The sequence below is a fragment of the Quercus lobata genome, chromosome 8, assembly GCF_001633185.2.
Source record: "Quercus lobata isolate SW786 chromosome 8, ValleyOak3.0 Primary Assembly, whole genome shotgun sequence".
Taxonomy (NCBI): domain Eukaryota; kingdom Viridiplantae; phylum Streptophyta; class Magnoliopsida; order Fagales; family Fagaceae; genus Quercus; species Quercus lobata.
The window spans coordinates 33698361-33713731 of record NC_044911.1 but is presented as its reverse complement, the minus strand read 5'-3'; the positions used below and the strand labels follow the sequence as shown (position 1 = coordinate 33713731).

The following is a 15371-nucleotide window of genomic DNA, read 5'->3' as shown; positions in this document are numbered from 1 at the left end:
TTAAGTTTGAGGGAGTCTGAGGCCGAGCTTCTAATAATCAAACACAAAAATGTCTTTCTTTTCCCTTTGTTCCTCTCTTTTAAATAACTATCGACTATTTTTTTTTAATTATTATTTATCTAAAGGAGGTTTGTATGGGGCTTGCAAGTTTGTGTATAAACTGGTGGTGATGTACCATCCGTGGGGGTAACTTAGTGGTAGGAACACAAAGCTCTTCGTCTTGCTAGTTTGAGGTTGAGAGTTTTGAGTATTCACATGCCCTACTACTGCACGAAGAGTCTCATACCATGTCTAATTCAAGTTTTCAAGTTTAAGTGAGTGAGACAGTGATCGACTATGAGCCAGTGGTGGCTCTAGGAATTTTGTTTAGGAGGGTCATTAAAAAATTTTAATAAAAAAAGAACTTGAATATATCAAGTTATCGACAAAAAAAAAAATTAATACATGAAGTTTTAAGATTTTTTTCTACAAATTTTCAAATTTTGAATTGTTATATGATAATTCATTATGAGTATCTATTACCAATGTGGGTAGCTGTGAACCTATGACTATTTTATTTTGTTAAGTTTATTTAACATTTTTATTTTTATGTAGTTGTTATTATCTATTTGTTATTGTTTTTATAAAAATATTTTAAACTAAATGACTAAACTAAACTCATTAGTTTTGTATTAATTATTGACGCACACAATCGCACTCTTTCATACATAAAATTATACACACTGTGTCTACTTAACCAATCAAATGTTTGGAAAAACACTAAGTTTACAATTTTTTTCTTAAATTTTACTAACTTTATAAAAAAAAAGTTATTATAACATGATAACAATATACACACATATAACAAACCATCTCCATTTCCTAATTATTAAATTATATAAATTTATATTATATTTATATTGTACACACAAACGTCCACATATATTATAATTCACACAAATAGTATTATAACAAAAAGTAATACACAATTAATATTAGACACACTCACATACATAATATAAATTTATAAAAAAAAGTGACATTTACAATTTACAAACACTTACTCTTAGAGTTGAAAGTACTTGTAATAAGATTGTGCAAAATTTAAGTCAAAGTATACAAAAATATTTTTAAAAATAAATTAAAATATTAAACTAATAAAAAAATATTTTATATATATAATTTTTTTTTTTTGTTTTTTTTGAAGTTAGGAGGTTTATTAACCCTAAATATAGAGCAGCGCTGCCCTGCTATGAGCTCCCTTTTTATTTATTTAAAAAAAAAAAAAAAAAAAAAAAAAAAAAAAAAAAAAAAAAAAAAAAAACCTATTTGTAAAAGTTCTAAGCTCAGCTTCAGCTCCTCTCTTACAAAAGGACCCCCACAGGGCCCACAGAGTTCGAAGTGCAAATTAAATAAACACCCATCCCCACAAAGATCACTACTTCCTGTCGCAATAAAGTAGTTGTCCTGACCATTACTGCCCAACCGTTGATTTAGACTGCATCTGTCAAATAGGGAGAGGGCCGGTAGGGAGAGGGCGGGTTAAAACTAAAAAGACCGTGAACACACATTTTTGCCACACATTTTACTTCTAAAGTGAATACCTGTGAACACTTTTTTTTTTTGAGAAACCCCTGTGAACACTTAAAAAGTCCGTGAACACCTGTGAACACAAAATTTTAAAACTAGGTGACAAAATATTTTATTTTTCAAATTATTTAGTAAAATTTCTTTGTTTTAGAACTTGATTTTAACAAATCTGAGTTTTGTATAAAATTTGATATTCTTAAAATCGAATTATAAGTGTATTTTTAAGTAGGATTTGACTTAAAAATTCTAAGTGTATTTTCTATTTAAATTTTCAAAAAAATTTAAGTGGCAAAATATACATAGAACAGAAATATTTTGCTAAATACTTTAAAATATGAGCATTTTCCTACATAGTTTTAAAATAAAGGTATTTACTCATTTTACCCCACATTTTACTATAATTTGCAAGTGATGTAACAAGGGTGACTTGATGCATTTAGGGGTGTAAGACTAAAAATGAACTAACACCTTCTATATATTTGAAAATTACTTTAAAAAAAATTTAATTCTACTTAAATTTTATTATCTTGTTTTAGATGTAAAATTACTAATTAACATGAACCACCTAGATTTTTTTTTTTTTTTTTCAAAAAGTCAATAAACAAAAAAATAAAATAAAATGACAACTTTTCACACCTGTTGATGTGGCAAATTAATAGTGGTAAGTAAAAAAGTTATGTTAGTGTTAGACCTAGATAGAAATTAGTAAAAATTTACCAACTTAATTGTTGTGAAAAATGTTGTGATTTTTTTTTTTTTTGGTATTGCTCTTTTTTTTTTTTTTAAGAAGTGCTAAATTCATAACATTTTTACAACAAATCCTGGATGTTATGTTACTAGTTCTAATTTGAACTTTCCACTGAAATTACTTTTTTAACCACTAATAACAGTCAGTAACAACCTATCACTTAGAATTAATTGTGAAAAATGTTATGAATATAAAATTTTTCTTTTGATAAAAAAATAGAACACACTAATCTGCAACCTGCAAGTTTTCCGAAACCAAACTAAATAGAATTGTAACTTTTCAAAAATGCTTGCTAAAAATCAAAGAAAAAAGGTCCATTTTCCCACATAGTTTGTCGGTCAAACCAACGATTCTCTTCTCAAAGTAATGGAGAGATATTTTTCTAGCTAGACACTTCTATGAATGCAATGAAAGAACCGTCCCTTCCTATTTGTTTGTCTTGTCAAATAGAAAGAAATTTAGACCCCAAAGAGCCTTTCTTTACCACTTTAGGGGTGAGGGTTAAGGCGGGTGCCCAACATAGAAGGAACGAGGGGAAAAATCAACGAGAAATCCATAACAAAAAATTGTGAATAAAAATGTGTGACAAAAATTCTCAACCCAAGATGTTAGAAGGTGCAAAATCAATGGGTGCCGAAGCTACTACAATTGCTTCAGGGGGAGCTGTTGTTGGTATTGGAAACTTGTTCAATTCTTTGATCCATTCTATGGCGCAAAATTCATCATTGGCTAAACAATTATTTGGTTATGCCATTTTGGGCATTGCTCAAACCGAATCTATTGCATCATTTGCCTCAATGATGGTCTTTTTTATTTCATTCGTATTTTGATCGAAGAAAGAAAGTTGAACTTTCATAAAGTAAGCACATCTTTCACATAAGAAAATGAAGGTGGGCTTGGTTACGATCTTGTTTATTTTATTTTTTGGCTAATATTTGAGTTTAATTAATACTATTACAACGAAAGAAATAGCCCTATTAGTTATAATTAGGGTTTCTTTATTTTTTTATTTTTACTTGGGGCCTTAGGCAATTGTCTCTCTTGCTTATACGATAAAGCCGGCTGTGGATGTAAAAGCCGGCTGTGGATGTAATCTAACAAGTTGACAAATATGTACATTATAATAATATAAAGTGTTTGGCAAAGTGTGTGTCGTTCATTGATTAATTGATTCCCTTAATTTTCTTCTTAAAAAAAAAAAAAAAAAAAAAAAAAAAAAAAAAAAAAAACCCAGTTCTGCCATCGATGACAAGCTTGTGAAATAGTGACTTGCCGCCAGAACAAAAGACGCGCTATTGCCTATAGAGAATAGTTGTTTATACTTTGTCGTCGCAACTTGCCTTCAGGCTTGCATGAGTTTGCTGCCGTTTAAAATCACATGCTGTTAGCGTACCGGCATTACTAGTCAACGTCTTTCTGGCTTATGATTATGATAGTTTCCTATAATTTCTTGTGTAGGATATCGATCCAGCAAATGAAGTGAAAACGATGTTAGCAAGTTTTAGCATCACATACACAAAAACTTGTATTGAATTATACAAAATTTGCATGGCCACGACTTTGTTGTGTGCTTTATTAGTTGGTACATGTCACATTTTTCAAATTATAGATCGATGTAGCATTTTGCTTTTATTATGTAGAATTTTTCAAATTATAAGCCAATGTTTACACTATATAGACTTAGTTTGGATAGCATTTTTCGGTCGGCGCTGTACGTTTGCGTTTAATTTTTGTTGGTCCTATGCACTATTTACGGGACCCGTACTTTTTCAGCAAAAACAACTTTAAAACTGAGTTCTAGGTCACTATTCACACATTTAAAAATTGTTTTGTTATAGTATTTTTAATTTTTAATAATAAGCGATATTCAAACAGACCTATAGTTCTCGTAAACGGTTAATAATCCACAACAGCCAAAAATAAGAAAAAGAAGCGTTTGCAGAGTGCTTGAGAATAGAATAGAGAGCCAGTTTCAAAGAAAATGAAACGAGAATGACACAAGTATACTGGTTCAATTCGAGATTTTAGAGAAGGAGCTCCATCTATCATAAACTCTCTTTTATTTGGTTTTCTTACAAGAAAGTAAAGAAAGGAAAACTACAATGAAGCACTACATTTATTCGCACAACAAATTAATATAACAAAACCACAACAAACAATTTCAAACTAGCATGGTACCAAAACTATGAAATTTAATCCATCAAATTAAAGAAAGAACGAAAAAAAAAAAGATTCTAGCTATTCACTACTGCACATTGCTTCCTAATCTCACCGGTTGACCCGGTCTTAACATTGGTACGACCCATTTTCTCCATGGACTTGGCAAATTCATCATAGAAATTTTGAATTGGTCCTTGAAGTAGTTGGGTGACGAAAGTCCTAGTTGTGGGGTTCGAAGCTAAAGCATTATCGGATTCGAACAGACCTCGTCTTTTAAGTAGAAGTGAGTAGTAGCTAAGGTCAAATGTTTTGCGACTTCCAGGGTCCATCTCAACTATTGTGGTATTATCATTAGGATTTGTGCACTTTTTTGCCTTGAGATTGGCAGCATATTCAGGGTCTAGAGCTGGGTCCTGATCACCCACACCAGTGAAATTATACAGGCGGTATGAAAATGATGAACAATGAGACACACCAATGGCGTGAGCACCTGAAAAAAATTGATTAATATGATGTATTAGTATCAATATAGATTAATTTAGTATATGACAGAAACAAGTGCCAGGAAATTACAATGCTTACCTGAGAGCAAGACCAGGTCAATTAAGTTAAGACCCTGGTTGGAAAATAGTGTCTGAAGAGTGGAGAAGTTTCCAGTTGGAGGTGGGAGGTTGCTCAAGGCTTCTGACGTATTAGAGATTGTCCCATCTCTTCGACCAGTTGGGACTCTCCAAAATGGACCTCCCTGTCCAAAACATAACATAGAGACTAGTAAAAATGGTCCATTCCCTTACTCATAAAAAGAAAGATTATGGTTTTATTTTTTTAAAATACCATCATTCTTTATCAAAACGGCACTTTTATTTCTTCGGATTTGTGGAAGAATGGCACTCTCGAGTTTTGTATAAATGCAACAACTAAGTTCATATTCTCTCAAATTTTGATTTTACTAACAATATATTCCATTTTTATGAAAGATTCTTATCCAAATTATGGACGAAATAATTTGTACACAGTAGACATAGCTGAGTTGATCATGGTTGATCAACTCAGAAATTATAAAATTTGTAGCGAAAAAGTTATGTATATATGCAGGATAGAGCTAGAATAAAATTGTTTTGAGTTCTCACTGTGGCTACAATAGAATCTCTTGCAACCAAAGCAATGATATCTGCACAAGAAACTATGCCAGGACATTCAGCTTCAACTAGGCTCTTCACTCTGTCAATGAAGTCAAAACCTCTGACTGAAAGATTTGGAGCAGCAACCTTTTCCGCTTGGTTATTTGAGGTTGAGTTCAGAAGCAAAGATGCATCACACCCCTGAATAAGAGGCAAAAACATGAACTTCTCTGTTAGTAACTACAACCAAAAGAGGCAATATCTTTACATTCATATATAGTAAAACACTCATGAAGAATAAACTAAGAAAAGCAGTGTGGAAAAAAAGTTCATGTGAGAAGATAAAAGAGTTGACACAAACCCTGACAAAGCAGTCATGGAAGTGCATCCTTAAGAGGGCAGCTGCCAATGATGGAGCATTGTGGATGTGCTGGTTAACAAAGTCTTGAATAATCTTCTCAGCTTTTGGGCAGTTCTTAGAGTAAAAACCCAACTGCAGTTGAGCTTGTGTTGAGCCTAGAAATCCTAAAAGAACTAAGATTGCTATCCCAAAACATATTATCCCCCCCATTTTCAAGTCTGAGTTACCATATTTGGAAACGATGTATGTCAAAAGAACTTCTTTAGAGGAGAGGAAGCAAAAATGTGCTTATAATTTGGAAACCATAAGGTGTTAAGGGGGAGATTTATAACCTTTAGCTACAGGGCCTATGGCCCACAGCTATAGATAAGAAGCAAGTTGACCAAAGTAGATTCTCCTAGGTAACCAGAATGGGCTCTAGGCAATACTTTATCATACTTTATATATACAACTAGTATGTAACCCATACTTACACATGAGAATAATAAATTGTAGTGATACTATTGATATTAGTTTAAGTTATTAAATATATACTACATGATTCGACTAAGATATAGAAAATAGTTTTTTCTTACAATTTTCATTTACGCCAAATTTCTCATTACATTGCTATTACATATAATTTTGAAGATCACTATTGGATACTACAAATACAATATTAATTCACAATTATGGTCAGTGAAATTCTACCAAATATAACACAAAATAAAATAATAAATTGGTTAAATAGTATCTCATAAATTGAATTGGAATAAGTGCATGAGGTCATTCATCTTAATTACAGTTTGTTACATTCAATATCTTTTCAAACAAATTATCTTAATAGAAACATTACAAAAAAAATGCTCATTAGTTTACAAAAAAAAAAAACAAAAAAACAAAAAATCTAAACAATTTAATTTATATGGAAAGCTAACAAAAACAAAATCTCATTTTGATTCAAATTTAATTTTCTCTAAACTTTGGTTTTAAAAAGTTAATATATAGATTACATAGTTAGTAATGAACCATACATAATTATGGTATATTACATAAATGACTTATAAACTCAAATTGTTTTTAGTTATTAAAAAAAAAAAATCATAAATATAAAATCATTCAAAAATTATATTTTTTTAATTAATTTATTTATGATTTACTTATATTGGACTCTTCGTTTTTTACATTAAATTAACTCATTTGACGCAAAATTTAAAAAAACTTAGATTAGATGAGATGCATGGTGCAAAATTAAACTTTAATTAAAATCCAATTGTTACAATGAATTAACTCATTTGACACAAATATTTAAAAATTTAAATTAGATGGGACACGTGACGCAAAATTAGACTCTAATTGAATTTCAATTTAAAATCTAATTAGATTTTCTCTTAACTTTACCTTCTTTTTTTTTTTTTTTTGCTGGGTAATTGTTTATTTGGGGGATCGAACCCCCGAGCTAGAGGCTACTTGAAGAACCGGGTACCACTTGGGCAACTAGGCCTGATGGTTCTTAACTTTACCTATTATTATATATATAGATTGGCTATTAAATAATATGATTTGTTAGGGCTGCCCCCTTATACGACAAGAATAGCAAGTTCCTAAGTTAGGGCCTTAAGGCATGTATTGATTGAATATTTTTTTTTCTAAACGGTAACGTGTAAAATTAGAAATCATTGGTTGCTTTAGGTATAGTTTATAACATGATTTGAATGTATATAATAGGGACAATTTTTTAACAATTTTACCGGTGGCTAGCATAAGAACATGGATTTGGTAGATAAAGCAAATTAGCATATGGCTCCAAGGAATAAAATTTATATACACAAAGACAAAAAAGAGAAAAAAAAAAAAAAAAAAAATGTACTCACCCGCTCCTACAACTGATGAGCTGTCTACTTTCCTAATCTATTATATTGGGTACCTTCTGCCACCCATATGGTATGCTGACATAGAATAGACAATTAAGAAATTAAAAAGTGTGACACAACGAATAAGGTGTGTTGATTAAGAATTGCTCTTTGGCACGTTTTTTTTTAAGGGAATGAATTCTTATTACGTGAGCACGCATCTACTATAAAATCAGAAAGAAGAAAGGGATTTTAGAAGGAACCAAGCAATGCTAAAGGGGGTAACAGTTACAATTTCTACAAAATATGTCCTATATAATTTGTTAGGAGCATCGAGGAATATTTCGAGGAATCTAAAATTTAAAGCATTTGGACAGAGAACAATTCAACGTTGAAATAACAAGGGAAGTGTGGGTCTACAGTCCTTTATTCAGAATATATTGAAAAACCAAGGGAAAGTGAGAGGGGGGTCTACAGTCCTTTATTTCTCTGTTTATTCAGAATATATTGAAAACCCAAAGGAAAGTGAGAGGGGGGTCTACAGTCCTTTATTTCTCTGTTTACGTAGCAGAAAAATACTGGTCCGATCCATCTACTGTCCATTTATTCACACAACAAACAATTTCAAACTAGCACGGTACAAAAACCATGAAAGAACAAAAAAAAAAAAAAAGAATTCTAGCTATTCACTACTGCACATTGCTTCCTAATCTCACCGGTAGACCCAGTCTTAACATTGATACGGCCCATTTTCTCCATGGACTTGGCAAATTCATCATAGAAATTTTGAATTGGTCCTTGAAGTAGTTGGGTGACGAAAGCCTTAGTTGTGGGGTTTGTAGTTAAAGCAGAATCGGATTGGAACAGACCTCGTCTTTTAAGTAGATTTGAGTAGTAGCCAAGGTCAAATGTTTTGCGACTTCCAGGGTCCATCTCAACTATTGTGGTATTATCATTAGGATTTGTACACTTTTTTGCCTTGAGATTGGCAGCATATTCAGAGTCTAGAGCTGGGTCCTGATCACCCACACCAGTGAAATTATACAGACGGGCTGAAAATGATGAACAATGAGACACACCAATGGTGTGAGCACCTGAAAAAAATTGATTAATATGATGTATTAGTATCAATATAGATTAATTTAGTATATGACAGAAACAAGTGCCAGGAAATTACAATGCTTAGCTTACCTGAGAGCAAGACCAGGTCAGTTAAGTTAAGACCCACGTTGGAAAATAGTGTCTGGAGAGTGGAGAAGTTTCCAGTTGGAGGTGGGATGTCGCTCAAGGCTTCTGACCTATTAGAGATTGTCCCATCTCTTCGACCAGTTGGGACTCTCCAAAATGGACCTCCCTGTCCAAAACATAACATAGAAACTAGTAAAAATGGTCCATTCCCTTGCTCATAAAAAGAGAGATTATGGTTTTTAAAAAAAAAAAAAAATACCATCAGTCTTTATCAAAACGGCACTTTTATTTCTTCGGATTTGTGGAAGAATGGCACTCTCGAGCTTTGTATAAATGCAACAACTAAGTTCATATCCCCTCAAATTGTAATTTTACTAACAACATATTCCATTTTTATGAAAGATTTTTACCCAAATTATTGATGAAATAACTCTTTATTTTTAATATTTGTGGATGGATGACCGTCCTTCCCTTAAGATAAATACAAATTAAAATTCGTTTAGATACGGTTTATTTTGCTGAAAATTAAAAATTAAAAATATTATAATAAAATAATTTTTAAATATGTAAATAGTGCTGTAAAACTTATTTTTAATAAAAAATTATTGAATAAAAATATTTGTAAGTCCCGTAAATAATATATAAAACCCACTATACAACGTCGTAAATAATATATGAGACCCACCATACAACGTCATTCCAGTGAAAATTTGGATGATTAAAGAGGTGATGGGCTCAGTGAAAATTTGGATTATTAAAGAAGTGATGGGTCCATGCTTGGTGCACGATCCCTCATGTGAAATGCGAACATCAATATAAAAAAAAGAATAGAAAAAAATAGAGGAGAACGCAAATGCAGCACCGTGGATGTCAATCCAAACACATATTTAATATGATTTTTTTTTTTAAATATTTTTTTAATGAAAACTGAAATGTTACCTTTATACAAACCTAAAGAGGAAAATGTATCTCATGAAACATTTAGAGGGTGTTATCTTGTAAAATCTCAATGGTGTAATCACCCTATTAGTTTTTCCAAAGACAATGATTGAGCCATGATTTTAGTTTAAGGAAACCAAAATTGAAACTAAAATTAATTTAAAAAATATTAATCAATATTAATAACAAAATAAATAAAAAATTATATGTTAATGTAATTTTTAGGTTTTTCCATAATTATGATTGATTACAAATATATATTTCATAGTATTAAAAAATAGAAAACAAAAGATTTTTTTTTTTTCACAAGTATATATCTTTTATTTTTTAATTTTTTTTATACAGAAAAGCCCCAAAGGATGTATTATTATTATTCAATCATACGAAGATCATTATTGCAAACACTAAGGATATCAAGTATAAATCTTGTGATTTTTTTTTTTTTTTTTACAAGTATATATCACAATTGACTACAAGTAAATGTTTCAAAAATAATAAATCTAATAGTTTTTTTCACAAATTTTTTTACAATCACTCTAATAGATAAGATAACATTATCTATCTTTGAATTGTGCGGAGAGAGGTAAACAGTTAAAGCAGTGAGAGCGTGTCAAAGCACAAAACTATGAGGTTGAAGTGGGACCCATTAAACTTTAATGGTTGCTCTTTTTTTGCTAATCAACTTTAATGGTTGCTCTGATATAGGGAACATGGTTGCCTGGCATTTTTTTTGGGAAGGTCCCCATCGCCACCCTTTAGATTTTTTATATATGGTTGCGTGACACATATCAAAATTGTTTATTACCCTTTAGATATTGTGTGTGTATCTATATATATTAAAAAAAAAAAAAAAAAAAAAAAAAAAAAGAGTTTTTGGGCTCTCACCACCCTTGGCTCTCCCGTTGGCTAAAGAAACAATTTTTTTTTTTACTATAAATTTTATAATTGTGGAGTTGGTCAACTGTGAGCAGTACACAGTAGACATAGCTGAGTTGATCATGGTTGATCAACTCAGAAATTATAAAATTTGTCGCGGAAAAGTTATGTATATATGCAGGATAGAGATAGAATAAAATTGTTTTGAGTTCTCACCGTGGCCACAATAGAATCCCTTGCAACCAAAGCAATGATATCTGCACAAGAAACTATGCCAGGACATTCAGCTTCAACTAGGCTCTTCACTCTGTCAATGAAGTCAAAACCTCTGACTGTCAGATTTGGAGTAGCAACCTTTTCCGCTTGGTTATTTGAGGTTGAGTTCAGAAGCAAAGATGCATCACACCCCTGAATAAGAGGCAAAAACATGAACTTCTCTGTTAGTAACTACAACCAAAAGAGGCAATATCTTTACATTTATATATAGTAAAACACTCATGAAGAATAAGCTAAGAAAAGCAGTGTGGAAAAAAGTTCATGTGAGAAGATAAAAGAGTTGACACAAACCCTGACAAAGCAGTCATGGAAGTGCATTCTTATGAGGGCAGCTGCCAATGATGGAGCATTGTGGATGTGCTGGTTAACAAAGTCTTGAATAATCTTCTCAGCTTTTGGGCAGTTCTTAGAGTAAAAACCCAACTGCAGTTGAGCTTGTGTTGAGCCTAGAAATCCTATAAGAACTAAGATTGCTATCCCAAAACATCTTATCCCCCCCATTTTCAAGTCTGAGTTACTATATTTGGAAAAGATTTATGTCAAAAGAACTTCTTTAGAGGAGAGGAAGCAAAAATGTACTTATAATTTGGAAATCATAAGGTGTTAAGGGGGAGATTTATAGTAGCTACAGGGCCTGTGGTCCACACCCTAAAGATAAGAAGCATGTTGAACAAAGCCGATTCACATAGCAAACCAACATGTGCTCTGGGTAAAACTTTATAATACTTTATATAAAATTGGCTATTAAATAATATGATTTGTTAGGGCTGCCCCCTTATACGACAAGAATTGTATGTCCCTAAGTTAGGGCCTTAAGGCACGTATTGATTGAATATATTTTTTTCTAAACGGTAACATTTAAAATTAGAATCATTGGTTGCTTTAGGTATAGTTTATAACATGAATTTTAATGTGTATAATAGGGACAGTTTTTTAACAATTTTTACCGTTGGCTAGCATAAGAACATGGATTTGGTAGATAAAGCAAATTAATATATAGCTCTAAGGACTAAAATTTATATACTAATATACACAAAGACAAAAAAGAGAAAAAAAAAAAAATGTACTCACCTGCTCCTACGACTGATGAGCTGGTCTACTTTCCTAACCTATTATTATATTGGGTATCTTCTGCCACCCACATGGTATGCCGACATAAAATAGACAAATAAGAAATTAAAAAGTGTGACACGTTACGAATAAAGTGTGTTAATTAAGAATGGGCTTTTTCCTGACATAATTTATATTTTTTTTTTCAATTTATTTCACTTTTTCAATTTTGTAGGAACTATTTCAGATTTTTTCGGTTTTTTCTGACAAATTTCTTTTGTCTTTTCTGCCCTTGACCAGCACCAAGCAGTGCTGGTTAACATTCTCCATGGTCTTTGGCATGTATTTTTTTTTTCTTTTTAAGGGAATGAATTCTTATTACATGAGCACGCCTCTACTATAAAATCAGAAAGAAGAGAGGGATTTTAGAAGGAACCAAGCAATGCTAAAGGGGGTAAAAGTTACGATTTCTACAAAATATATCCTATAATTTGTTAGGAGCGTCAAGGAATATTTCGAGGAATCCAAAATTTAAAGCGTTTGAACAAGAACAATTCTATGTTGAAATAACAAGGGAAGGGTGGGTCTACGGTCCTTTACTAAAAGAACAATTCTGTGTTGAAAAACCAAGGGAAAGTGAGAGAGCGGGGTTCTACAGTCCTTTATTTCTCTGTTTACGTAACGGAAAAATACTTGTACGATCCATCTACTGTCCATTCGATTTAAAAACAACTTCAATGGATGTGATAAGGTTTGGATTATGAAACTTTTGAATAGTTATTAAAAACTACCCAAAAAAAACACCGGAAGAGTTAACAGCCGCCCGCCTAGGCCCATATACAGTATCTTTCACCAATTAAGGTCTGTTTAGTATGTAAGTTTAAATACATGTTTTCAGTTTTTAAATAATTTTATATGTATTTTTATATACTTTTTCATCCACACGAATTTTAAAAAAAAATTGAAAACTGTTATTTAAACACATGTACCAAACAGACTCTAAAAATTTAAAACACATTCTTTACTTTGTTTCCTACTATATAATGAAATTTAAGACATTAAGCCAAATTCAGCACGAAAAATTGTAAAACTAACTACTACAAAATGCTTAGAAATTAGTAATGGTAATAAATGTGATTAATCTCACTTCTATAATCAATGAATAGCTCTTAGCTCTTAGTATTTCTCTCAAAAAAAAAAAAAAAAAAAAGCCAAGCTCTTAGCGTATTTATTACAAACTAATTTACAATATTTTTATAAATGTTTGATGTGACTAATTCTTACTAGTTCTTATCTGAGTCCACCACTGACATCATTTTTTTCACTTACTAATAACAACTCACTACATTAATAATTTGAAAAATATATTATAAAATAGTTTGTATCTCTAACATTTTCCTTATTGAAAATATAAAAAACTATAATTTTTTTTTTTTGTTTTATAAAACGTTTCTTTAAATAATTCCTAAACCAATACTTTTAAGGCATTTGTTAACATTTTTCTTATTAAATTACCTTTATCTTTATGTGATTGGTGACGCATAAATCACTAAGATTTTAGTATCCGAGCATGACTCATTCAACCTAGGAGTTAAACTGTGAGTTCTAGTTAGCTTATTGATAAAATCTTTGATAATTGAATAAGAAATCTTGAGTTTAATTCCCGTTTACACCAAAAATTGATTAATGTCTTGATTAGGTGATAAATAATTATCATCAAAAGTGGAAACCATAGATTAAAATTATCTCAACCCAAAAAAAAAAAAAAAAAAAACACCTAGGAGCTAAAATTTTACTGTGTACTTACTTTCATTGCAGTCCGGTCAAAACATATCCGATGGTGTGCATGCGGTCAAAATAATTCACTTCTTCATTCCTACCATGTCAAAAAGAAAATTTGATTTGAATTTTGAACATGTTGGGCTCATTTTCAATGTGCATTGCTTACAGCTCTCACTGTTGATTGTCCCTTAGCTGATATAGAATGAAACTTTTTTGCAATGATTTCTTGGAACAACTTTTTAAATTTTGGAAACTACGGATAGGGACGGGGTACCTAACTTGTGGGGGTGTGCTACATTTTAAAGTGTACTACTATTCCTAATTATCAAAAGAAGTTCCTATGGAATTGTTTTTCAATAATGGAGGGTCCAGCATGCAAATTCCTTGAGGAAAGTTTAAAAGAGGTGGTGACAAGAAAGCAAATAGCAGAATCACAAAAGAAAAAGGCATTATATATGCCAGCAATTCAAAGCTTGCTTTTATCATTGTGGGACTGTCATTCTTTAATTTAGAAACCATAAGGGGACCCTGGGAATTGGAAGATTGCCTTTCTTTTTTGGTTCCTCTTTTCTTTTGAAGTCAGAAAATAATCACTTTGCAATCAGATCTGGCCATTGACACTAGTACAAAGGACCATGTTGGATCCTTGGTGATAAAGTAACAAAAATTCCTCTTGCATGTGCATTATTGCCATGCAGTTGTATTTTTTAGGTAGAGATTCACCTATATGTTCCTAATGCGTAATGGCGGCTATGGAGTTTGAAAACCATTTTATATCAACTAAATTAAGGCTGCGTTTGGTTCGTGTAAAAGCATTTTCGGAAAATAGATATTTTTCGGAAATGCTATTTTTCGGAAAAGAAAATATTTTCATGTGTTTGGTTGCATTTTAAAAAAATTTTCGGAAAATATTTTCTGATGTTTGGTTGTGTTCTTGAAAATACCATAGAAAATACATTTTCTACTTGTTGCTCACATTTTCTCACATTTTCTCGATTACCAAACGAATACATTCCTCAAATCACAAACAAAGCCCAGAAAAAATCATCAAATCCGGACAAACGAAGGCGAGGTCGCAATCGGTGAGATCGCAATCTCGATCGACGTGATCTCAATCGGCGAGATCGCGATCTCGATCGGCGCGATCGCGATCGGCGAGATCGCGATCGCAATCGAAGCTTCGCGCGATCACGATCGAAGCTTCGTGCGATAGCGATCGCGATCGACGCTTCGCGCAATCGCGCGATGCGTCGATCGCGATCACGATCGACGCCGATCGACATCGCGCGAAGCGTCGATCGCGATCACGATCGACGCCGATCGACATCGCTCGAAGCGTCGATCGCGATCGACGCCGATCGGCGCGGTGTCTGGATCGGTCTCTCTCTCTCTCTCGCTGCGTTTGGTCGTGTGTTTCAGGTGTTTTGGCTGAGTGTGTTTCTCTCACAGCTACGGAAATCGTTTGAAAG

General features: G+C 32.1%; 2 protein-coding genes across 2 annotated transcripts; both read right to left on the bottom strand.

The window, feature by feature from the left end:
- Positions 1 to 4402: 4402 nt before the first annotated feature.
- LOC115955829 (peroxidase 3-like) lies at positions 4403 to 6279 on the bottom strand. The gene is made up of 4 exons (XM_031074190.1): positions 5960 to 6279; positions 5608 to 5799; positions 5060 to 5222; positions 4403 to 4967 (listed from the first exon to the last, which is right to left on the bottom strand). The coding sequence occupies exons 1-4, from the start codon at positions 6167 to 6169 to the stop codon at positions 4552 to 4554; spliced, it is 981 nt and encodes a 326-aa protein (XP_030930050.1). The 5' UTR covers positions 6170 to 6279; the 3' UTR covers positions 4403 to 4551.
- Positions 6280 to 8182: 1903 nt separating this feature from the next.
- On the bottom strand, positions 8183 to 11738 carry LOC115955828 (peroxidase 3-like). Its single transcript, XM_031074189.1, has 4 exons — positions 11362 to 11738; positions 11011 to 11202; positions 8983 to 9145; positions 8183 to 8885 (listed from the first exon to the last, which is right to left on the bottom strand). Exons 1-4 carry the CDS (start codon positions 11569 to 11571, stop codon positions 8470 to 8472), a joined length of 981 nt encoding a protein of 326 aa, XP_030930049.1. The 5' UTR covers positions 11572 to 11738; the 3' UTR covers positions 8183 to 8469.
- Positions 11739 to 15371: the final 3633 nt, after the last annotated feature.